Below are 26,019 nucleotides of genomic sequence, written 5' to 3' on the forward strand. Positions count from 1 at the left end.
GGTAGGCAATTAAGGTCACAGTTATGAAAACTAAAGACACAGAAGAGGCCTTTCTACTGACTCTGAAAAACACCAAAATAAAGATGCCCAGGGTCCCTGCTCATCTTGTGAACGTGCCTTAGGCATGCTGCAAGAGGCCATGAGGACTGCAGATTTGGCCAGGGCAATAAATTGCAATGTCCGTACAGTGAGACCGCCTAAGACAGAGCTACAGGGAGACAGGATGAACAGCTGATCGTCCTCCGCAGGGGCAGACCACGTGTAACAACGCCTGCACAGGAATCGGTACATCCGAAACATCACACCTGCGGGACAGGGTACAGGATGGCAACAACAACTGCCCGAGTTACACCAGGAACGCACAATCCCTCCGTCAGTGCTCAGACGGTCCACAATAGGCTGAGAGAGGCTGGACTGAGGGCTTGTAGGCCTGTTGTAAAGGCAGTCCTCACCAGACATTCACCGGCAACAACGTCGCCTATGGGCAGAACCCACTGTCGCTGGACCAACAGGACCCCACCCCACCTTTGTTCAGGGACACATTATTCAATTTTCTGTTAGTCACATGTCTGTGGAACTTGTTCAGTTTGTCTCAGTTGTTGAATCTTGTTATGTTCTACAAATATTTACACATGTTAAGTTGCTGAAATCAACGCCTTAACAGGAGAGGACTGTTCTTTTTACATTTAAGGACACAATATATTTTACCATATTTATCTTTTGTTTGTTTTTAGTCCCTTCTTTCCAGCTCCACTCAACCCTCCCATCTATCTTTGAACACCATCCAGGTTTGATTTCTATTTGCCATATATTGCTCAACTGTGCTGTGATTTTTTCACAAAAGTTCTGAAGCTTTCTATCTGTAGATTCTACATATTGTAATTAAAGAATGTACTTGGCAGGGAGTCGGGGGGGTCCTCCCCTTGTGGGGGGCATCTAAAGAACATTTCCTGCATGTTTACACAATCTAATATGACCCATGGCCCTTCTAGACAGTTTTTCTTTATTTATTTCACCTTTATTTAACCAGGTAGGCCAGTTGAGAACAAGTTCTCATTTACAACTGCGACCTGGCAAATCAGTTGAGAACAACAAAAAGTAAGAAAAAATCCCCACAGTCATTAAGCTAGGTAAGAGATTATTAAATATGTTTAAGTGATTGATAAGGATGACCTAGATCCATGATAATTGATTGTCTTTAAGACATCCTCTTTATCAAATTTCAGCCAGACCGCCCAGCCAACACGAGCCGCCTACATGCCCGACCCCCACCAGTCTAGTCAATAACTGAACTCTTTCCCCACCACAACTTCCTTCCCATATTTTTTGTTAATGTCTTAAGGGAAAGCACACACACACCTACACAGAAACAGTACATCCGTCATATAATTCATATCATAGGGCTAATAGTACTGTAGAGCTCTTTTTACTTGCACACAATATAGCTGGGTCACCCTGTCCTGCACCTAGGGATCCACAGCCATGTAGCACCTCAACCCAACACACCGATTTAGGATCTTAGTGAACAATTCATTACTGGTTTCAGGTGTGTTAGGGCAAGGCCAGAGTGACAACAGTACAACAAACCCCCAGGGCCAGGACTGAGCAGCCCAGTAGCTAGGGACTGCCCATATAAGTATCTCCCCTGACGTGGGCATGTTTTCAATACAGACTCCTTTTGTCATGCAGTATTCCATATAAGGCTCTACTGTGCACCATGACAGTGAAGCCTGTAAAGTTAGAGCTGTTTATTACTCACTGTGTCTGTGTGAAAAGTAGGGGAATTCGATCGGGAAACTGACAGATGAATAAAGTTATATTGCCATATGTGATGGCGCCGGCAGAGATTGTCGCCTCGCTTCGCGTTCTTAGGAAACTATGCAGTATTTCGTTTTTTTTTATGTATTATTTCTTACATTGTTACCCCAGGAAATCTTAAGTCTTATTACATACAGCCGGGAAGAACTATTGGATATAAGAACAATGTCAACTTACCAACATTACGACCAGGAATACGACTTTCCCGAAGCGGATCCTCTGTTTGGGACCACCACCCAGGACAATGGATCGATCCCAGTAGTCGACCCAAAATACGGCGCCGTAGAGGGGGCAGACGGAGAGCTCTTCTGGTCAGGCTCCGTAGACGGGCTCCCGCTCCCGAGTATACTACTCGCCAATGTCCCAGTCTCTTGACAACAAGGTAGATGAAATTCGAGCAAGTGTTGCCTTCCAGAGAGGACATCAAAGATTGTAACATTCTCTGTTTCAACCGGAACATGGCTCACTCGGATACGTTATCCAGAGTCGGTACATGCCACCCGGTTTCTTCACAGCATCGAGCCGACAGGAAACAAACATCTCTCTGGTAAGAAGAAGGGCGGGGGGGTGTAATGCCTTATGATTAACGAGTCGTGGGTGTTATCATAACACATACAGGAACTCAAGTTCTTTGTTCACCTGACCTAGAATTCCTTACACTCAAATGCCGACCGCATTATCTACCAAGAGAGATTCTCTTCGATTATAATCACAGCCCTGTATAGTCCCCCCCAAGCAGACACCTCGACGGCCCTGAAAGAACTTCATGTGGACTCTATGTAAACTGGAAACCCATATCCTGAGGCGGCATTTATTGTAGCTGGGGGATTTTAACAGGGCTAATCTGAAAACAAGGCTCCCTAAATTTTATCAGCATATCGAATGCGCTACCCGGGCAGTGCAAGATTCTGGATTATTGGCTACCTCAAACTTCCGCAACGCATACAAAGCCCTCCCTCGCCCTCCTTTTGCAAATCTGACCACGACTCCATTTTGTTGCTCCCAGCCTTTAGAACAGAAACTAAAACAAGAAACGCCCATGCTCAGGTCTGTTCATGCTGGTCCGACCATCTGATTCCACGATTCAAGATTGCTTCGATCACGTGGACTGGGATATGTTCCGGATAGCCTCAGACGACAACATTGATGTATACGCTGATTCAGTGAGCGAGTTTATTAGCAAGTGCATCGGTGATGTTGTACCCATGGTGACTATTAAAACCTTCCCCAACCAGAAACTGTGGATTGATGGCAGCATTCATGCAAAACTGAAAGCGCGAACCACTGCTTTTCTGGCGACCGGAAACATGACCGAATACAAACAGTGTAGCTATTCCCTCCGCAAGGCAATCAAACAAGCTAAGCGTCAGTATAGAGACAAAGTAGAGTCGCAATTCAACGGCTCAGACACGAGACGTATGTGGCATGGTCTACAGTCAAACACGAATTACAAAAAGAAAACCACCGCTGTCGAGGACAACGATGTCTTGCTCCCAGACAAACTAAACAACTTCTTTGCTCACTTTGAGGACAATACAGTGCCACTGACACAGCCCGCTACCAAAACCTGCGGGCTCTCCTTCACTGCAGCCAACGTGAGGAAAACATTTAAACGTGTTAACCCTTGCAAGGCTGCCGGCCCAGACGGCATCCCTAGCCGCGTCCTCAGAGCATGCGCAGACCAGCTGGCTGGTGTGTTTATGGACATATTCAATCAATCGCTATCCCAGTCTGCTGTTCCCACATGCTTCAAGAGGGCCACCATTGTACCTGTCCCCAAGAAAGCTAAGGTAACTGAGCTAAACGACTAGCGCCCCGTAGCACTCACTTCCGTCATCATGAAGTGCTTTGAGAGACTAGTCAAGGATCATATCACCTCCACCCTACCTGACACCCTAGACCCACTCCAATTTGCTTACCGCCCCAATAGTCCACAGACGACGCAATCACACTGCCCTAACCTATCTGGACAAGAGAATACCTATGTAAGAATGCTGTTCATCGATTACAGCTCAGCATTTAACACCATAGTACCCTCCGAACTCATCATTAAGCTCGAGACGCTGGGTCTCGACCCCGCCCTGTGCAAATGGGTCCTGGGCTTTCTGACGGGCCGCCCCCAGGTGGTGAAGTTAGGAAACAACATCTCCACCCCGCTGATCCTCAACACTGGGGCCCCACAAGGGTGCGTTCTCAGCCCTCTCCTGTACTCCCTGTTCACCCATGACTGCGTGGCCATGCACGCCTCCAACTCAATCATCAAGTTTGCAGACGACACTACAGTGGTAGGCTTGATTACCAACAATGACAAGAAGACCTACAGCGAGGAGGTGAGGGCCCTTGGAGTGTGGTGTCAGGAAAATAACCTCACACTCATCATCAACAAAACAAAGGAGATGATCGTGGACTTCAGGATACAGCAGAGGGAGCATCCCTCTATCCACATCGATGGGACAGTAGTGGAGAAGGTGGAAAGTTTTAAGTTCCTCAGCGTACACATCACGGACAAACTGAAATGGTCCACCTACATAGACCGTGTGGTGAAGAAGGCGCAACAGCGCCTCTTCAACCTCAGGAGGCTGAAGAAATTCGGCTTGTCACCAAAAACACTCACAAACTTTACAGATGCACAATCGAGAGAATCCTGTCGGGCTGTATCACCGCCTGGTACGGAAACTGCTTCGCCCACAACCACAGGGCTCTCCAGAGGTAGTGAGGTCTGCACAACGTATCCCCGGGGGCAACTACCTGCCCCTCCAGGACACCTACAGCAATGTCACAGGAAGACCAAAAAGATCATCAAGGACAACACCACCCGAGCCACTGCCTGTTCACCCTGCTATCATCCAGAAGGCGAGGTCAGTACAGGTGCATCAATGCTGGGACCGAAAGACTGAAAAACAGCTTCTATCTCAAGGCCATCAGACTATTAAACAGCCATCACTAACATTGAGTGCTGCTGCCAACATACTGACTCAATCTCTAGCCACTTAATAATTAAAATTGAATGTAATAAATGTATCACTAGTCACTTTAAACAAGGCCACTTTATATAATGTTTACATACCCTACATTACTCATCTCATATGTCTATACTGTATATATCATCAACTGCATCTTGCGTATGCCGTTCGGCAATCGCTCATCCATAAATGTATATGTACATATTCTTATTCATTCCTTTACACTTGTGTGTATAAGGTAGTTGTTGTGAAATTGTTAGATTACTTGTTAGATATTACTGCGCGGTCGGAACTAGAAGCACAAGCATTTCACTACACTCACATTAACATCTGCTAAGCATGTGTATGTGACAAATAACATTGATTTGATTTGACTATACAACTCACATTGCAGTGAAAAAAAAGTCAGATATCAATCTTGTTTCATCATTTGATTCAGGTCTAGTTCAATAGAGGCAAAAATAGTAGCTAATGTAAGCCAACTTTTGGACAGCTCTCTCTCTAATGGTACATCAACTGGCGAAAGCTTGCCAAGTTTATTTACTTCCATACAAACAACTGTTGTTAGCGAGGTGGCTGTTATTACTAGCTATCTGACAGATAACTAGAAGCTAGAGCTGACCTGGCTGTGGTAGCTACTAGCTAGCGTAGCTTATTCATTCACCTCAGTCGAGAGGGGATGAAACATTAGCTAACGTCACATGTCAGTTACAATACCAGCTCAGCACTGCGAATAATCACTTGTTTCGTTTTTGCCAGCTACATCAGTCAACTAAAGAGTAGACAGTTTCTGTTCTGCTACCTTTTACAACTCGGTGAGAGTGCAACACGAACACACTGAACCATGCTCAACTCTCCCGTGCTGGTCCAGCCAGTCTTCCAGAAGCTTTGCCTTCACACAGCCTGTCAGCCCGCTCTGTGGTGTCAGCGCAGTCCTAAATCCAGTCGGATAAACACTCCAAACAGCCTACCGGACCTATCGGCAGCGTCTGCATGGTCCTAAGGAACACCGTTGTCCTGTTTTGTATTACATTCCAATGCCAAAACTGGGAGGGACCAAAAATGCAATTTCCAGAATGTGTCCCCCCCCCCCCCCCGTCCCAGTGAGAGTTGCGCCCCTGGTGTAGACGTATCTCTTCTTTCCTCTGACTGTCACCTCTCATTAGAGCGGGGGGAGGGGCTGGGGGTTGCCTCCCACAAAGGTTGATTGACAGGGCGCTTTAAAGCCACCCGCTGGGAGGGTTTGTTGCCTGGCTCTGGGGGCGAGGGCTGAGGTCAACGTCTTGAGAAGAGATGGAGGCTGGACCCCAAAGAACAAGGCTAATTATCCTTCATTGTGTGTGTCGCCGTAGTACCGACTCTTTTATACTCTCTCTAACTCAACACAGACAGAGAATGTTGTGTGTCAGCTAGTGGGGATAGCAAATACATTAATGTTGCTTTTGTGCAAACAAATATTTGAATTGTGAAAAATTTTGCTTTATTTGACAGAACTTCTCTGTGATTGAGGGAACTACAATGAACAAAAATATAAACGCAACATGTAAAGTGTTGGTCCCATGTTTCATGAGCTGAAAAAAAAGAACCCAGAAATGTTCCATACGCACAAAAAGCTTTTTTCTCAAAAATGTTGTGCACAAATTTGTTAACACCCCAGTTAGTGAGCATTTCTCCTTTTCCAAGATAATACACCTGACAGATGTGGCATATCAAGAAGCTGATTAAACAGCATGATCATTACACAGATGCACCTTGTGCTGGGGGTGATAAAAGGCCACTCTAAAATCTGCAGTTTTGTCACACAACACAATGCCACAGATGTCTCAAGTTTTGAGGGAGCATGCAATTGGCATGCAGACTGCAGGAATGTCCACCAGAACTGTTGCCAGAGAATTGAATGTTTGTTTCTCTACCATAATCTACCAATGTTGTTTTAGATCATTTGGCAGTATGTCCTACTGGCCTCAGAACCGCAGACCATGTGTAACCACGCCAGCCCAGGACCTCCACATCTGGCTTCTTCACCTGCGGGATCGTCTGAGACCAGGCGGTGGGGTTATGGTACGGGCAGGCATAAGCTACGGAACATGAACACAATTGCATGCACAGAGATACCATGGCGAGATCCTGAGGCCCATTGGCGTGTCATTCATCCGAGTACAAAGCATGTTCAATGTACTGTTTCCAGTTAAAGTCATTTTAATCCAGGGTCCCTGCAACCAATTAAAGACACAGACTGCATCAGGCCCTTTTTGTAAACAGGAACTCAGCAGAAACTCAAAGCCCAAGAGTTACTTTGTGTGTGTGTGTGTGTTTAGGGAGAGAGATTAGCCTGGACAGCATGTGAGCCAGATCTCTGTAATTGGGATTCATTACTAATGTGTCATGAATGGGTGAGCTGCTTTTCTAGCCTGGTTAGACTCACCATTTGAACTCTGCTCACAGTAACAGCGTTGCATGTTAGTGCATGTTTACTGTATGGTATCGCTCTTCCGTGTCCGTGCAGATATCCTCAGTGAGGCAGGGTCACAGAGGGATTAAACTTTCCCACAAAGCCATGCGTTTATGTAATGTGGATATAGGATTTCTGCTATCCTACATGAAGTATTTGTCATGCTCCTAAAAGGGCTCTGAGATAGGAACAGGATTGCAGGATTAGGTGTAATGGGTTATGATGCAGTTATGATGCAGTTATAATGCATTGTAAGACTTGTCATGAGCACGTATAGCCCCCTTGTAATGTCTTATAATGATTTTGACTAAATACTAGACAATTAGTTGAAATGTTGACAGAGATATGAAATAATATACTCCTTATTGTAAGACATTAAAAATACTTTATACTGAGTTAAAAACCATTAGGTCACAGGTAGGCCAAAAAGATCATGAAGGACATCAACCACCCGAGCCACGACCTGTTCACCCCTCTATCATCCAGAAGGCGACGTCAGTACAGGTGCATCAAAGCTGGGACCAAGAGACTGAAAAACAGCTTCTATCTCAAGGCCATCAAACTAGCCATCACTAGCCGGCTACCACCCGGTTACTCAACCCTGCACCTTAGAGGCTGCTGCCCTATGTACATAGACATGGAATCACTGGTCACTTTAATAATGTTTACATACTGCTTTAGTCATTTCATATGTATATACTGTATTCTACTGTATTTTAGCCAATGCCAATCTGACATTGCTCGTCCTAATATTTATATATTTCTTAATTCCAATGACTAAATACGTGTATGTGACTAATAAAATGTAATTTTATTTTATTATACCTGCAGGCTTTAAATAAAATGTTACCGGATTACTCAACAAGCCCTTTCAAAAACGAGAAATTCTGTATGGTGTTTGCATCTCTCAAACTTTCCATGTCTATATCATTGGTTTACGAAATCATTTCTCGAAGTTACTTCTCTCATATTCTGTTGTCTTCCATTTCTGATGATGCGTCGATGGGGTGAATGAATGCAGACTGCTGAGAGACTGCAGTGCTCTACCCATCCGGGTGTGGAACAGGCTTGCATATCCGTGTGTGTGTGTGTCTGCATGCATGCATGCGTGTGTGTGTGTCTATGTGTGTGTTTACTTCCACACGCAAAGGATCCGTAACGCCCTAGCATGTTTATAACTACATGGTACATGTGTAACAAACACACTGCAATGCCACAGAAAGCAGAACTATAGTGTTGACCAAGACCAGTCCGCTCACCATTTGTACATGCAGGCTGACAATGCACAGTGTGGTGCACTGCTACAAACCAATCCATACAAACAGGATACATGTCAACATTGTGAAATGTTAACTGAGGATTGGCCTATAGAGGAAAATGTATGGGTAATTCCCTTAGGAACAGGAATCCTTAGGTTTAGTCAAATTTACTCTGGACCCTTCCTGTTTGGCTCAGCTGATGGCAACAAGCATTATGACCTCATCGCAGTACTTGGTCATTGGCCTAGAGACCCTCTATCATTTGGCCAATCGTAGATTGATTTGGTGACGTTAGCTTTAAAGTCTATCAGGTTTGATAGGGAGGCGGGACAAAGCGCAGGCTGACGTCAACGATAGTCTATATAGCGCAGTGGTTGGCTAGACTGGCTAATGTACAGGAGAAGAAAGAAATATCAAAAGTATACAACAGAAAAATAACAATGGATTCAAATACTTATATTCGAATAAATAACAGAAATGGACATTCATAATGTCTAGGTTTTCTATGTTACTTGCTTTAAGCGCATCGATCAGCGCAAATAAACAGCTCTAAACTTTTTCTATCCCATTAACTTTACCCTCCCCATTTAGTTGCTGGTTGAACTTCATTTGCCTCCTCTTTTATACTCGCCATGTACAGGTTAAACTACAGGTTAAATATAATTTTGCAGCAGATGTCCTTACATTACCACAACTGCAAAAGCGAGCGTTCAAGAACATCAAATCCCAAAGTACCATTTTTATAGGACCATTACCTCCGCTGTCAGCGCCGCTGTATGCGTTTGTAGATTGGTGAGGAGTTCTTTTTCTTCCATTCGCCCGCCTACTCCCTGTCAGCAGACCTCCCCTAAAGAGCTATTGGATGCCGCAGCCCTGTCCTAAACAGCTGTTTGGTGTTTTCCAACAGCACGATTCGACTAAACACGGGTCAATCAAATTAGACTCTGCCATGTAGCTCCTTGGATTCATGAAATCTACTGGCTACTGTACTCAAATGTGTCCTCTGATTGGCTACATGGACTAGTTGTCAGGCTAGTGGGCTTCATTCACCATTTTGCGATTGTAGTGTAGAATGTACCGAGCAGTAGTTTTACCTCCTTTAAGTTGCTTTACAGACGAAAGGTAATATGACAGTCCGGTTAATTGTCAACCCTGGATTTCCGACTTTTTGGCCAACTATCAATTTGATACTGACTCGATAAATATCTGCATTGAAAATAATTTTTGTGGTGAGTAAAACCTACAAATCTTTCTTCTGCAGCACTGCAGTAGCCTGTTTTGCTTTATCGAGATGCTACGTTGTAGACGTTGTCTATAGTAAGCGCCCTTTGAAACTACTAATGAAATGTAATTGTCCTTGTTTATAATACACCGTGGAGAGAAGCAAAGAGAGGATTGGGTGGCACACTTCATTGAAAAGGGAGCGGTACGAGTGGATTGTCAGTCTAAAACTTTTCTCCCAGAAAATATTCAACGTCATAACTGCCATTATAAGATTGAGACTTCCTAGAAGTGTTTTTCTTCCGTTGCGATTGAATGCAAAACCTTGAAGTCGTCTGAATCACCACATAAGAGTTTTTAGCATTATTATCTCTCCATGGGCTACTATTCGTCATACAAATGTATATTTCCATCTGTCCTTCGTCTGGGCTTGTGGGCCCTCGTTTGTACTTTGTGTCCACAATTGTTTACTTTTTATTGTAACTTAATGTACAACGTTGCAGTTTGCACACGTCGGGAAATGTGTCACTAAGTTGCATCCATTATCCGTCAACATTTACATCAATTGTCACACGAGTGAATTTACAACACAATTACTTTGGTTTCTGTCGCGCGATGTAATGACATATTGTTTGATTGAACTAAGCCTACTTACTGTCTGTTTGTAACACCCCATTGCGATTCGTTCCACAACACCGTATATCGGAAGAATGGGCCTTTTACATTTTTCATTTCACGTGTAAATGTCGCAAGAAGAAGGTTTTTCCAAGCGGCCTTGTGTTGTTTGGCCTGCGTCACTGGACTTCACGGCCCTGTAGTGTAGTAAACTGATAGTAATCACAAAGCACTCGGACCATAAGAGTGCTTCACACATACCCCGCACGTACTACTCAGCACAACTAACAGTGACCACATTCCTGCAATCGTTTGCATTTTACAGTACTTCAGTTTAGGGTTCTATTTTTTATTTTTTTATTAATCTAAATTCAGCCTAAGTCTACTTTAAGTACGTGACGTTTGTACATTAGCCGGTAGTTGCACTGTAGGTCCATACTCCAACAGTTATCATAGTTTTATAGTTCTATATTTATGCATCGAAGCTGTCGAGGTGTAAATTCATCCCACTGGGCACACACTGGTTAAATTAATGTTGCTTTCTCGTCATTTCAATGAAATGATGTTGAACCCAACGTGGAACAGACGTTGAATTTGACGTCTGTGCCCAATGGGATGTTATGCTAATATGGATTTTCATAATGCTCTAATAGGACATTACAACAAGTTCTCCAATGGTGACAAATGGCAGTGCTAGGTTTATACGGCGTTGATATGGCAACATTTATTGAACATTGAATCAACACAAGATTGAACATGAACGCAATATTGACAAATGGATAAGGCTCATACATTTAGAATGGAAATGCGGTTGTGCCTTCTCTCGAAGTTGTTATCATTATGACACACCCACATACTTGCTGGTGTGCATAATGCACTATTGAGTAAACAATGTGCACACTTCCAACTTGAAAAAAAGCGAGGCAACAAATTATTTTACGATGACAGTTCTTTGAACGCAATCTCGAGTCTCCCGAATAGAATTTGCATGAGACAGATACTGGGTTGTAACTGTGTGTATGATCAAACAGCAGTTTACATGTTGTGTGGTCACAACAATACAGGTCTGTAGTTTCTTATTACAAGTACATGCCTTGGGAGTTCTGTCGAGCTGAACGTATTCAATTACTTGACGTACATGACATTGTAACAACCTAATATTCAATAAATATCATAATTTGTCCCAGACATGTTGTATATGTCTCAAACATACCATGACATGTAGCATTAAACTCCACGTGATTAAAGCAAAAGTCGTACTGTGCAAAATCATTTGGTCTAGACTTTGATGTTTGTATTTGGTCGTGCTCAAAAAGATGATCAGGTTTTTTGTTGAATCACTTTGCGGTGTTGTATGAAACTGAGGCCGATGGGAACGGTGTACTGGAAAAAACAACCCGTAATGTAAGAAAGATCGGCCTACAACACTTGACGCTGCCTGTTTCAAAAGGAAAACCCAAAGCAAAACTGTTGGTTTTCAGATAGTTTCGTTCATCCACATAGGTCAGCGTTCAACAACATGGATGTTTTCCCTGGCAGTGACAAATGCCTCTAAACGAGTGGTTGGTATGAAATCTAAGGAGAAAGAGAGGGCTAAAGAGACAGGGTAATAAAGTAGCAGGAAGTTAGGTAATGGTCCATGACAGGAAGTGTGGATTGTAGGGGCGGATTGGTTCGGCTACGAAATAGATAAAGGTCACCACCGAGAACGAGTGAGAGAGAGAGGGGAAAGAACGCCTCAGTAAGAGAGAGAGAATGAGAGAAATACGAGTGAACAAGAAGGAATTCCCCCACCCTCCACTGCCTTAGCCAAGAAACCCAGCGCGCGCGCGTGTGTGTGTGTGTGTGTGTGTGGGTGCAGACTTGTCTGGACGAGCACTTCCAAATGTGCCTGCCGCTATTCTGCTATGCTATATTGTTATATTACTTTACACGTTATATAAGATTGGTTCATTATGGTTTAATTTGGATTCACACAGTGTTAGGTGTATAATTCTAAGTAATATAGGCTACATTATGGAATGTACGCATTATACACTGAGTATACAAAACATTAGGAACACCTTCTTAATATTGAGTTGCACCCCCTTTTGCCCTCAGAATCGCCTCATTTCGTCGGGCATGGACTCTACAAAGTGTCGAAAGTGTTCCACTGGGATGCTGGCCCATGTTGACTCCAATACTTCCCACAGTTGGCTGGATGTTCTTTGGGCGGTGGACCATTCTTGATACACAAGGGAAACCCAGTAGCGTTGCAGTTCGTTACACACTCAAACCGGTGTGCCTGGCACCTACCACCATACCCTGTTCAAAGGCACTTATATTCTTTGTCTTGCCTGTTCACCCTCTGAATGGCACACATACACATCATTGTTTAAATTGTCTCAAGGCTTTAAAATCCTTCTTTAACCTGTCTCCTTCCCTTAATATACACAGATTATTTATTTATTTAACCTTTATTTAAATAGGCAAGTCAGTGAAGAACAAATTCTTATTTTACAACGATGGCCAAACCCGGCCAAACCCTCCCCTACCCCGGCCAAACCCTCCCCTAACCCGGCCAAACCCTCCCCTAACCCGGCCAAACCCTCCCCTAACCCGGCCAAACCCTCCCTAACCCGGACAAACCCTCCCTAACCCGGCCAAACCCTCCCCTAACCCGGCCAAACCCTCCCCTACCGGCACCCCGGCCAACCCTCCCTAACCCGGACAAACCCTCCCTAACACGGCCAAACCCTCCCCTAACCCGGACAAACCCTCCCCTAACCCGGACAAACCCTCCCCTAACCCGGACAAACCCTCCCCTAACCCGGCCTAACCCGGACAAACCCTCCCCTAACCCGGACAAACCCTCCCCTAACCCGGACAACGCAGGGCCAATTGTGCGCCGCTCTATGGGACTCCCATCACGACCGTTTGTGATACAGCCCGGGATCGAACCAGGGTCTGTATTGATGCCTGTAGCACTCAGATGCAGTGCCTTTAGACCGCGCTGCGCCACTCGGGAGAATCTGATTGAAGTGGATTTAACAGTGACTTCAATAAGGGATCATAGCTTTCACCTGGGTTCACCTGGTCTGTCTATGTCATGGAAAGAGTAGGTGTTCCTAATGTTTTGTAATAAAATAGTAATACCCATTACTTCTTATGTTGGGTGATATATCATTCAATAATGAATGTATTACCAAGGACAAAAAAATACATAGTTTTATAGAATAGGCCTATATTTGAAATTATTTTTAAAAAATGGGCCGTTTTACTTTGACAGCCACTTCACCCCACCTCAGCCATTGTCCGGTGAATGGGCTTTTTATAATGTCACAATGCATTTAACACATGAATAATCCAGTCCTCTTTATGTTCTGCTGTGTTTCAGGGTCTGGAATAAGGTGGAAAGAGCTGGAGACACAGAAAGAGGAAAGGGCGGGATGAGAAAGAGAGGAGCTGGAAGAGCAGGGAAAATAGAGGGAGGAGAGTGAGAGGGGCTGGAAGAGCAGGGAAATAGAGGAGGAGAGTGAGAGGGGCTGGAAGAGCAGGGAAATAGAGGGAGGAGTATGTGAGAGCGGGCTTGGAAGAGCAGGGTAAATAGAGGGAGGAGGAGTGAGAGGGGCTGGAAGAGCAGGAAATAGAGGGAGGAGAGAGAGAATGGCTGAAGAGGCAGGGGGAAATGAGAGGGAGGGAGAGAGAAGGGGCTGGAATAGGCAGGGGATAATAGAGGGAGGAGAGTGAGAGGGGCTGGAGAGAGGCAGGGAAATAGAGGTAGGGAGAGAAGAGGGGCTGGAAGAGGCAGGGAAATAGAGGGTAGGAGAAAGAGAGGGCTGGAAGAGCAGGGAAATAGAGGGAGGTAGAGTGAGAGGGGGGCTGGAAGAAGGCAGTGGAAATAGAGGTGAGTGAGAGCGAGAGGGGCTGGAAGATGCAGGGAAATAGCAGGGAGGAGAAGCGAGAGGGGCTGGAAAGGAGCAGGGAAGTAGAGAGAGGAGAAGTGGAACTGAGAATCTGGTCTCTGGAAAATAAGCCACTGTAAATCGTAAAGGAAACGCCAATGCAGAGATGAAGCCGATTAAAAAAGCAAGGAAGGCGCTCGCCCCCGTCGACCCGAGCCAAAGGTGGGAAGAGACGGGGGGCGGGGGACAGTGGGGAGAAAAGAGACTCGGACGAGAACAGAGACCGATCCCCCAAAAGTCAGACCTCACCCCAAACCTCATCTCACTCAGAGTCTTCTCAGGAAGAGTCGGTGACACTTACGGCTAGGGCCACGCCAGAGAGGGAGGTCCACAGAGAGGGGCCCCGGCTCCCAGAGACAGCGGCCGCAGCAGCAGGGTCCCTCCCTGGGAAGTCGGAGGACTCCCGCCCGGGGAGTGTCAAGCCGCTGAGCGCCCACAGCACAGACAGCAGCAGCAGCGCCGCCAACAGCCCCAACCCCTCGTCCAACCGCAAGACGGCCACCTTCAAGGCCCGCGTCCCCAAGAAGAAGTACACCTCTGAGCACTGTGCTGCTGCAGCTGCTACCGCCAGCAACCACGGATGCCACGGCAACCCCGGTACGCCCCCACTGAACAGCAGTAGTGCTCACTGTGGCAGTAACACCGGTAGTCAGTCGTCGGGCGTATCTTCGGGGCCTGGGTCGACGGCGAGTGAGGGCGGTTCGCTCACTGACATCAACAGTCATACCAGGAGACCAGTGGAGGACTACATTACCACTGTAGCTCCACCACAGGACAGGGACAACACACCTGGACCCCCTCCCACAGGGGACAGAGACAGGAGAGGCCCAGAGGGAGGCAGAGAAATCTCCCCCAGCCCTGTCCGCTGCTCCTCTACAGACACGGCCAGCGAACACGACCCTGACGTGAGCGAGCCACGCTGCCCCGACTTTCCCCACACCAACCCCAACACCGAAGCACACACCCTGGCCCTGGTGCAACGTAGCACCCCACGCACTCCAACCCCACAGAGCCTGTCGGACGCGCTAGCCGACGCCCTGGCCAAAGGTCTAAAGAACCAGCGGGTGCTAGCCAGGCAGGCTCGGAGGAGGACTGGGAAGGGGGAAGAGGAGAACGGAAGGGGAGGGGGGAGGGAGAGCATGGACTCAGTGTTCCGAGCGGGCGTGGTGCGGCGGGTGAGCGGCGAGCACGGCAGCTTGGAGGTGCAGCTGAACGGCGAGAAGGAGCTGTACTGCTACCCATTCCGCGAGGGCCCCCAGGGGCCCGTGGACATCATCATGGACGCCCCGCCGCCCGGCTCTCAGGCCGTGCCCATTGGCACCCCTGTGTGCGTGCCCTTCGGAGGCAATGAGGACGGCGGCACCACAAAAGCCCAGCGCCAGTGGTACCGAGAGGGCCTGGTCACCCAGGTGGACTCCCACCCGGCTGTGTCCTACCCCTATAGAGTGTTGTTAGAGGACAGAGCGCCCCCAGGGGATGAGGAGGGGGATGGCAGGGTGGGCACACCTACGGCTGTGTGGGTGTCCCGTCAGAGCCTCCGCCTGCTGGTGCCCCCCTGGGACCTGGACCTTGGACCCTCCGGAGGGGGGCGAGAGGAGGGCAATGCTGCCGCCGAGAGGGGGAGAGAGAGGGAGAGAGAGAGAGAGGACAGGGACGAAATAGAAGTGGAGCAGGAGCTGTGTTTCATCAGCCATGGGATGCGGCTCAGCGCAGCTGTGGCTGGGTCCGTGTTGGGGAGGCTTTCATACCCTGGAACGGCCCCCGCCTCCTCGTCTTCCTCCACTGTCAGCTCCCCCGTCACCCCCGCCTCGGTGCTGAGTCTGGTGCCCGGAAGAGACTGGGAGCGAGAGAAGGACCTGGTGGAGAGAGAGCGGAAACAAGAGAGAGATAACCGAGAGAGGGCCAAGCAGCACCACCACTTCATGCCCCTGACCCCCGAGGAGGACATAGAGGTGTCCCACTTCAGCATGGTGCCCATGGGGGCGACGGGAGGGGCGGCCAAGGCCCTGACGGTGTCCCAGCACAGGCACATACTCTCCAAGCCGCCCCCGGGCTACCTCAGCCCCCACCTGTCTGTGGTCCGGGGCCTCGGAGGCACCCCACTGGTGGGCCCCCACCTGGCCCTCAACCCCCACCCCCCTGCCTCCCCCACGGTGCTAATGGGCCTGGAGTCGGGAGCCCTGGCAGCGGGGGCGGCCGTCATCGCCACCCCTCAGCTCCCTCCTCTGCCCTCCTCGTCCTCCCGCGGCTCCTTGGATAAGCCACCCTCGTCAAACGCCAACTCCCACGGTGCACCTGGAGGGGGTGGAGGCTCAGGTTCGGCGTCCTCGTCGCGCTCCCGCACCCCTCTCACAGCAGCCCAGCAGAAGTACAAGAAGGGCGATGTGGTGTGTACCCCCACGGGCATCCGCAAGAAGTTCAACGGCAAGCAGTGGAGGAGGCTGTGCTCCAGAGAGGGCTGCTCTAAGGAGTCCCAGAGACGAGGCTACTGCTCGCGTCATCTCTCCATGAGAACTAAAGAGATGGAGTCCAGCGGAGGGGGCAGAGACCGTGGCGGGGCCAGCAGTACAGGCACCCTAACCCCGTCAGACCTGAGGCTGGGCGGCGGCCGGACCAGTTCGGAGTTCGACTGGGACAACACGTCGCGAGACAGCAGCGAAGCGAGCAGTAGGGGAGGGGATTCACGCCCCCGCATGGTCCTGCCCTCGTTCCTGCCCCAGGACCTATCACACTTCGACTTTGATGAGTGCGAGGCGGCCACCATAATGGTGTCTCTGGGCAGCTCCCGCTCGGGCACGCCCTCCTACTCTCCCATCTCCAACCAGTCGCCCTTCTCGCCCACGCCGTCGCCCTCGCCATCCCCGCTCCTCAGCTTCCGCCCGGCCACCTTCAGCCCCATCACGGCCCCGCCTTCTCTCACCCCTCGCCGCCACCGCCATCTGAGCGGCACTAAGATGAGCACGCCGGGCTCGGAGCGCCACCTGTCGGGCATCGTACCCACCTTCCAGACCAACCTCACCTTCACCGTGCCCATGAGCCCCAGCAAGCGGAAACTGGATGCCCTTCCTCCGCCCCTGCCCCTCCCCGACCAGCAGCTAGGGGAGACTATAGGCCTCCGGCCAGCCACCTTCAGGGTGCTCTCCCCTCAGAGCCAGCCCACCACCCCCTCCTCGCTCTCCTTCCCCCGGCCCCGGAGCGCCACCAGCCGCCCCCCGTCCTCCGCCGCCTCCACCCCTCCGCCCATGCTGGTGTCCCCCACCCCTCCCTCCCCACTGCCCCAGGACCCCAGCCCCCGCCGCATCGTGCCCCTGCGAGACTCCCCCGTCATCGTGAGGAACCCCGACATCCCCCTGGCCAAGTTTACAGAGGGACCCTTAGGGAGGAGGGGAGGAGGGGGCTGCTCCTCCAGAGACCACAGCCAGCCCCTGCACCTTGCCACCGGCCTCCAAGCACCCGTGCCCATCAACGGCGCCGCCACCAATGGAGCGGTCCTCATGCGAAACCCCGCCTCCACCCTGGTCCTTGTAACCTCCACCCAGTCCCTGACCCCAGCCGTCACAGGACGCCCTGTCCACTCCAGCCCAGCCCCCAGTGGTGGCTCCGCCTCCATGTCCTCTACTGGCTCCGCCCTCTCCAGCTCTGGATCAGGCGGTAGGGAGTGGGAGAGGAAGTCCGGAGGGCATCAGGACGCCATTGGAGGGACACTGCCGCAGCCGGTAGCCTGCCACCCCTCGCCCACTGCCCTGCTGCCCCTAATCCTACCAGCCGAGTCCCCTCAACCTGCACCCCGCAAGGACATCATCATGGGACGGCCCGGGACAGGTAACACCACAATCATTATAGGGGTATATAGGAGTTAATATAAAGGGGTTTATAAACTGGGTGGTTCGAGCCCTGAATGCTGATTGGCTGACAGCCGTGGTATATCAGACCTCAGGTATGACAAAAGATTTTCACTTAGGGGTGTACTCACTTTTGTTGCCAGCGGTTTAGACATTAATGGCTGTGTGTTGAGTTATTTTGAGGGGACAGCAAATTTACACTGTTATACAAGCTGTACACTCACTACTTTACATTGTAGCAAAGTGTCATTTCTTCAGTGTTGTCACATGAAAAGATATACTCAAATATTTACAAAAATGTGAGGGGTGTACTCACTTTTGTGAGATACTGTATATATTTATATATTTGTAATAATGACATTTACAACAATACTGAATGAACAATGAACGCTTTTATTTTATCTTAATATAATACATAAATAAAATAAATTTTGTCTCAAATAAATAATGAAACGTTCAATTTGGTTTAAATAATGCAAAAACACAGTATTGGAGAAGAAAGTAAAAGTGCAATATGTGCCATGTAAGAAAGCTAACGTTTAAGTTCCTTACTCAGAACATGAGAACATATGAATGCTGGTGGTTCCTTTTAACATGAGTCTTCAATATTCCCAGTTAAGAAGTTTTAGGTTGTAGTTATTATAGGAATTATGACGTGTCGACTATTTCTCTCTATACCGTTTGTATTTCATATACCTTTGACTATTGGATATTCTTATAGGCACTATAGTATTGCCAGCTTAACCTCAGGAGTTGATAGGCTTGAAGTCATAAACAGCGCTGTGCCTCAAGCATTGCTAAGAGCTGCTGGCAAACGAAGTAAAGTGCTGTTTGAATGAATGCTTACGAGCCTGCTGCTGCCTACCACCTCTCAGTCAGACTGCTCTATCAAATATCAAACCATATACTTAATTATAATATAATAAACACACAGAAATACGAGCCTTAGGTCATTAATATGGTCAAATCCGAAAACTATCATTTCGAAAACAAAACGTTTATTCTTTCAGTGAACGGGTGGCAACCCTAAGTCTAAATATTTCTGTTACATTGCACAACTTTCAATGTTATGTCATAATTATGTAAAATTCTGGCAAATTAATTACGGTCTTTGTTAGGAAGAATGGTCTTCACACAGTTCACAACGAGCCAGGCGGCCCAAACTGCTGCATATACTCTGACTCTACTTGCACAGAACGCAAGAGAAGTGACACAATTTCCCTAGTTAATATTGCCTGCTAACATGAATTTCTTTTAACTAAATATGCAGGTTTAAAAATATATACTTGTGTATTGATTTTAAGAAAGGCATTGATGTTTATGGTTAGGTACATTTGTGCAACGATTGTGCTTTTTTCGCGAATGCGCTTTTGTTAAATCATCACCCGTTTGGCGAAGTTGAAGTAGGCTGTGATTTGATGATACATTTACAGGCACAGCATTGATTATATGCAATGCAGGACAAGCTAGTTAACCTAGTAATATCATCAATCATGTGTAGTTAACTAGTGATTATGTTAAGATTGATTGTTTTTTATAAGATAAGTTTAATGCTAGCTAGCAACTTACCTTGGCTTCTTGCAGCCACAAGGTCCTTTTGATGCTGCACTCGCATAACAGGTGGTCAGCCTGCCACGCAGTCTCCTCGTGGGTTGCAATGTACTCGGCCATAATTGGCTTCCAAAAATGAAGATTACCGATTGTTATGAAAACTTGAAATCGGCACCTATTAATCGTCCATGCCGATTAATCGGTCGACCGCTAGTTAGTATATAGGGGTTAGTATATAGGGGTGTATAGGGGTTAGTATATAGGGGTGTATAGGAGTTAGTATATAGGGGTTTATAGGGGTTAGTATATAGGGGTTAGTATATAGGGGTGTATAGGGGTTAGTATATATAGGTGTATGGGGGTTAGTATATAGAGGTGCATGGGGTTAGTATATAGAGGTGTATAGGGGTTAGTATATAGGGGTGTATAGGGGTTAGTATATAGGGGTTAGTATATAGGGGTGTATAGGGGTTAGTATATAGGGGTGTATAGGGGTTAGTATATAGGGTTGTATAGGGGTTAGTATATAGAGGTGTATAGGGGTTAGTATATAGAGGTGTATGGGGTTAGTATATAGAGGTGTATGGGGTTAGTATATAGGGGTGTATTTGGGTGTATAGGGGTAGTATATAGGGGTGTATAGGGGTTAGTATATAGGGTGGTATAGGGGTTAGTATATAGGGGTGTATAGGGGTTAGTATATAGGGGTGTATAGGGGTTAGTATATAGGGGTGTATAGGGGTTAGTATATAGAGGTGTATGGGGTTAGTATACAGGGGTGTATTGGGTGTATAGGGGTTAGTATATAGAGGTGTATAGGGGTTAGTGTATAGAGGTTAGTATATAGCGGTGTATAGGGGTTAATATATAGAGGTGTATATGGGTTAGTATATGGTGGTGTATAGGGGTTAGTATATAGGGGTGTATAGGGGTTAATATATAGAGGTGTATAGTGGTTAGTATATAGGGGTGTATAGGGGTTAGTATATAGAGGTGTATAGGGGTTAGTATATAGAGGTGTATAGGGGTTAGTATATAGAGGTGTATGGGGTTAGTATATAGAGGTGTATGGGGTTAGTATATAAGGGTGTATAGGGGTTAGTATATAGAGGTGTATGGGGTTAGTATATAGAGGTGTATAGGGGTTAGTATATAGAGGTGTATAGGGGTTAGTATATAGAGGTGTATAGGGGTTAGTATATAGAGGTGTATAGAGGTTAGTATATAGAGGTGTATAGAGGTTAGTATATAGGGGTGTATAGGGGTTAGTACATAGAGGTGTATAGGGGTTAGTATATAGAGGTGTATAGGGGTTAGTATATAGAGGTGTATGGGGTTAGTATAAAGAGGTGTATAGAGGTTAGTATATAGAGGTGTATAGGGGTTAGTATATAGAGGTGTATAGAGGTTAGTATATAGGGGTGTATAGGGGTTAGTATATAGAGGTGTATGGGGTTAGTATATAGAGGTGTATAGAGGTTACTATATAGAGGTGTATGGGGTTAGTATATAGAGGTGTATAGGGGTTAGTATATAGGGTTGTATAGGGGTTAGTATATAGGGGTGTATAGGGGTTAGTATATAGAGGTGTATAGAGGTTAGTATATAGGGGTGTATAGGGGTTAGTATATAGAGGTGTATAGGGGTTAGTATACAGGGGTGTATGGGGTTAGTATAGAGGGGTGTATAGGGGTTAGTATATAGGGGTGTATGGGGTTAGTATATAGAGGTGTATAGGGGTTAGTATAAAGAGGTGTATAGGGGTTAGTATATAGGGGTGTATAGGGGTTAGTATATAGAGGTGTATGGGGTTAGTATATAGAGGTGTATAGGGGTTAGTATATAGGGGTGTATAGGGGTTAGTATATAGAGGTGTATGGGGTTAGTATATAGAGGTGTATAGGGGTTAGTATAAAGAGGTGTATAGGGGTTAGTATATAGAGGTGTATAGGGGTTAGTATATAGGGGTGTATGGGGTTAGTATATAGGGGTGTATAGGGGTTAGTATATAGAGGTGTATAGGGGTTAGTATATAGAGGTGTATAGGGGTTAGTATATAGGGGTGTATGGGGTTAATATATAGAGGTGTATAGTGGTTAGTATATAGGGGTGTATAGGGGTTAGTATATAGGGGTGTATGGGGTTAGTATATAGGGGTGTATAGGGGTTAATATATAGAGGTGTATAGGGGTTAGTATAAAGAGGTGTATAGGGGTTAGTATATAGAGGTGTATAGGGGTTTCTATATAGAGGTGTATAGAGGTTAGTATATAGAGGTGTATAGGGGTTAGTATATAGAGGTGTATAGGGGTTAGTATATAGAGGTGTATAGGGGTTAGTATATAGAGGTGTATAGGGGTTAGTATATAGAGGTGTATAGAGGTTAGTATATAGAGGTGTATAGGGGTTAGTATATAGAGGTGTATAGGGGTTAGTATATAGAGGTGTATAGGGGTTAGTATATAGAGGTGTATAGGGGTTAGTATATAGAGGTGTATAGGGGTTAGTATATAGAGGTGTATGGGGTTAGTATATAGAGGTGTATAGGGGTTAGTATATAGAGGTGTATAGGGGTTAGTATATAGAGGTGTATAGGGGTTAGTATATAGAGGTGTATAGAGGTTAGTATATAGAGGTGTATAGGGGTTAGTATATAGAGGTGTATAGAGGTTAGTATATAAAGGTGTATAGGGGTTTAGTATATAGAGGTGTATAGGGTATAGGGGTTTAGTAATATGAGGTGTATAGGGGTTAGTATATAGAGGTGTATAGGGGTTAGTATATAGGGGTGTATAGGGGTTAGTATATAGAGGTGTATAGGGGTTAGTATATAGAGGTGTATAGGGGTTAGTATATAGGGGTGTATAGGGTTAGTATATAGAGGGTGTATAGGGGTTAGTATATAGAGGTGTATAGGGGTTAGTATATAGAGGTGTATGGGGTTAGTATATAGAGGTGTATAGGGGTTAGTATATAGGGGTGTATAGGGGTTAGTATATAGAGGTGTATAGGGGTTAGTATTTAGAGGTGTATAGGGGTTAGTATATAGAGGTGTATAGAGGTTAGTATATAGAGGTGTATAGAGGTTAGTATATAGAGGGGTTAGGGGTTAGTATATAGAGGTGTATAGGGGTTAGTATATAGAGGTGTATGGGGTTAGTATATAGAGGTGTATAGGGGTTAGTATATAGAGGTGTATAGGGGTTAGTATATAGAGGTGTATGGGGTTAGTATATAGAGGTGTATAGGGGTTAGTATATAGAGGTGTATAGAGGTTAGTATATAGAGGTGTATAGGGGTTAGTATATAGAGGTGTATAGAGGTTAGTATATAAAGGTGTATAGGGGTTAGTATATAGAGGTGTATAGGGGTTAGTATATAGAGGTGTATAGGGGTTAGTATATAGGGGTGTATAGGGGTTAGTATATAGAGGTGTATAGGGGTTAGTATATAGAGGTGTATAGGGGTTAGTATATAGGGGTGTATAGGGGTTAGTATATAGAGGTGTATAGGGGTTAGTATATAGAGGTGTATAGGGGTTAGTATATAGAGGTGTATGGGGTTAGTATATAGAGGTGTATAGGGGTTAGTATATAGAGGTGTATAGTGGTTAGTATATAGAGGTGTATAGGGGTTAGTATATAGAGGTGTATAGGGGTTAGTATTTAGAGGTGTATAGGGGTTAGTATATAGAGGTGTATAGAGGTTAGTATATAGAGGTGTATAGAGGTTAGTATATAGAGGGGTTAGGGGTTAGTATATAGAGGTGTATAGGGGTTAGTATATAGAGGTGTATGGGGTTAGTATATAGAGGTGTATAGGGGTTAGTATATAGAGGTGTATAGGGGTTAGTATATAGAGGTGTATGGGGTTAGTATATAGAGGTGTATAGAGGTTAGTATATAGAGGGGTTAGGGGTTAGTATATAGAGGTGTATAGGGGTTAGTATATAGAGGTGTATGGGGTTAGTATATAGGGGTTAGTATATAGAGGTGTATGGGGTTAGTATATAGAGGTGTATAGGGGTTAGTATATAGAGGTGTATAGAGGTTAGTATATAGATGTGAATAGGGGTTAGTATATAGATGTGTATAGGGGTTGGTATGTAGAGGTTAGGGGTATATAGACATCATAGTGACATACATCAGTGAAAAGGGAAATGGGGAGAGTTATTATTGGAGGGATGCGACACTATTCTTCCATGAGAAATTCCATCATTTGGTGTCTCAGGCGCCGCTCCAGAATCTCCCATGAGTGTTCCATTGGGTTGAGATCTGGTCTGAGACGGCCATGGCATATGGTTTACATGGTTTTCATGCTCATCAAACCATTCAGTGACCTGTGCATGGGGGCCTTGTCATCCTGGAAGAGACCACTCCCATCGGGGTAGAAACGATTCACCACAGGTTGAATGTGATCACTCAGAATGGCTGTGTATTTATTGGCGTTCACCTTGCCCTGTAAGGGGTTGTGTGGATCTAAACCATGCCAGGAGAATGCACTCCCACATCGTAACAGAGCTGCCAAGAACCCTCGTTTACTCAAGTGTTTCCTTTATTTTGGCAGTTACCTGTGTGTAAAAATGAGTGACATCAGTGACAAGAAATGTACATTTGTACTTTTGCAACATGGCCGCAAGAATGCTGTGTCAGGCATTACGTAGTAGGCAGCTAAATATAATGTTGGTCTGGTATGTCTTTCAGAATGTGTGTGTGTGTGTGTGTTTGAGTGTGTGTGGTGTGTGGTTTGGTGCAGGGTGTGTGATACAGGGTGTTGGTCTGCGTGCTTCAGTTTCAGTTAAACTCTTAAAAGGAATGTGTCTAGACATGCAAGGCTGCTGACAAATGCACACACAGTCACACACACACACACACACACACACACACACACACGCACAGTCACACACACACACAGTCACACACACACACACACAGCTTTCAATATAGCAGACAATACACAACCTCGGGCAGAGCACCAAGGGCAAATCCAGTGTTTTTTTTTATCCCACTGAACTGAAAAGGAGTAATCATATTGCAGTGTTGTCATGGATACTTTGTCTCTCCATAGAATTAGTGCAGTTAAGCTTAGAACTCTCTCTGCTTGTTGGATCGTGCTTCTCTCTGCTGTTCTATCAGTTATTCTCTATGGGGGCGAATCCTAACTTCCACTTCAAATTTTCACTTAGTCCCATTGAAGTCAATGGGAGATTAAGTGAACATGTAGATTAAATGGAAGTTAGGATTCGCCCCTATGCTTTCGCTCCTAACTTTCTTCTAGAATCTAAAACCCCATAGACACCAGTTAGTGTTTTCATTGTAACACTCTCTCAACACACCCCAGAGTTCAGAGCTAGCCCGTCTAGACCAGTAGTCTCAACGTGTGTGTATGAAATGACATGCTCCCCCCATGACCCCTTCCGCGTGTCATGAGATTATCTGAGGAGGGCTTGCAAGTTAACCACTTCAAACACTTCTGAGAAGAGACCCCTCTCTCTCGTAAACACAACTCATTCATCCTTCCTCATGTACAGTGTCTCACCAGACCAACATCGAATCAAATGGAATGTTATTTGTCACATGCTTCATAAACAACAGGTGTGGACTAACAGGGAAACGCTTACTTACGTGTCCTTCCCAACAATGCAGAGAGAAAGAACATGGAGAAATAATAGAAAAGTAAAACACGTAATGAAAGTATTAATAGATGCACAATGAGCAAGATAACTTGGCTTTATACACAGGGTTTTATTTTATTTAACCTTTATTTAACTAGGCAAGTCAGTTAAGAACAAATTCTTATTTACAATGTCGGCCTACCAAAAAGCTAAAGGCCTCCTGCGGGGACGGGGGCTGGGATTAAAAATAAAAAATATAGAAATATAGGACAAAATACACATCACGACACGAGAGACAACACAACACTACATAAAGAGAGACCTAAGGCGACAACATAGCAAGGCAGAAACACATGACAACACAGCATGGTAGCAACACAACATAATAACAACATGGTAGCAACACAACATCGTAGCAGCATAAAACGTGGTACAAACATGATTGGGCACAGACAGCAGCACAAAGGGCAAGAAGGTAGAGACAACAATACATCACGCGAAGCAGCCACAACTGTCAGTGAGAGTGTCCGTGATGGAGTCTTTGAATGAAGAGATGGAGATAAAACTGTCCAGTTTGAGTGTTTGTTGCAGCTCGTTCCAGTCGCTAGCTGCAGCGAACTGAAAAGAGGAGCGACCCAGGGATGTTTGTGCTTTGCAGACATTTAACTAGGTACCAGTACCTAGTCGATGTGCAGGGGTACGAGGTAATTGAGGTAGATACTGTATGTACATAGAACTGG

At 46.1% G+C, this 26,019-nt stretch overlaps 1 protein-coding gene across 1 annotated transcript in view; it reads left to right on the plus strand.

Annotated features, from left to right (window-relative positions):
• The first annotated feature begins 14,273 nt into the window (after window positions 1-14,273).
• LOC115175940 (protein capicua homolog) overlaps window positions 14,274-26,019 on the plus strand; it is a 33,028-nt gene continuing 21,282 nt past the window's right edge. Inside the window, exon 1 of the mRNA XM_029735600.1 lies at window positions 14,274-18,094. Within this exon, the coding sequence (XP_029591460.1) occupies window positions 15,412-18,094 (2,683 nt within the window). The 5' untranslated portion in view covers window positions 14,274-15,411. The remainder of the gene's footprint in view (window positions 18,095-26,019) is intronic.

The sequence above is a fragment of the Salmo trutta genome, chromosome 36 (assembly GCF_901001165.1).
Source record: "Salmo trutta chromosome 36, fSalTru1.1, whole genome shotgun sequence".
In the NCBI taxonomy this organism is placed as follows: domain Eukaryota; kingdom Metazoa; phylum Chordata; class Actinopteri; order Salmoniformes; family Salmonidae; genus Salmo; species Salmo trutta.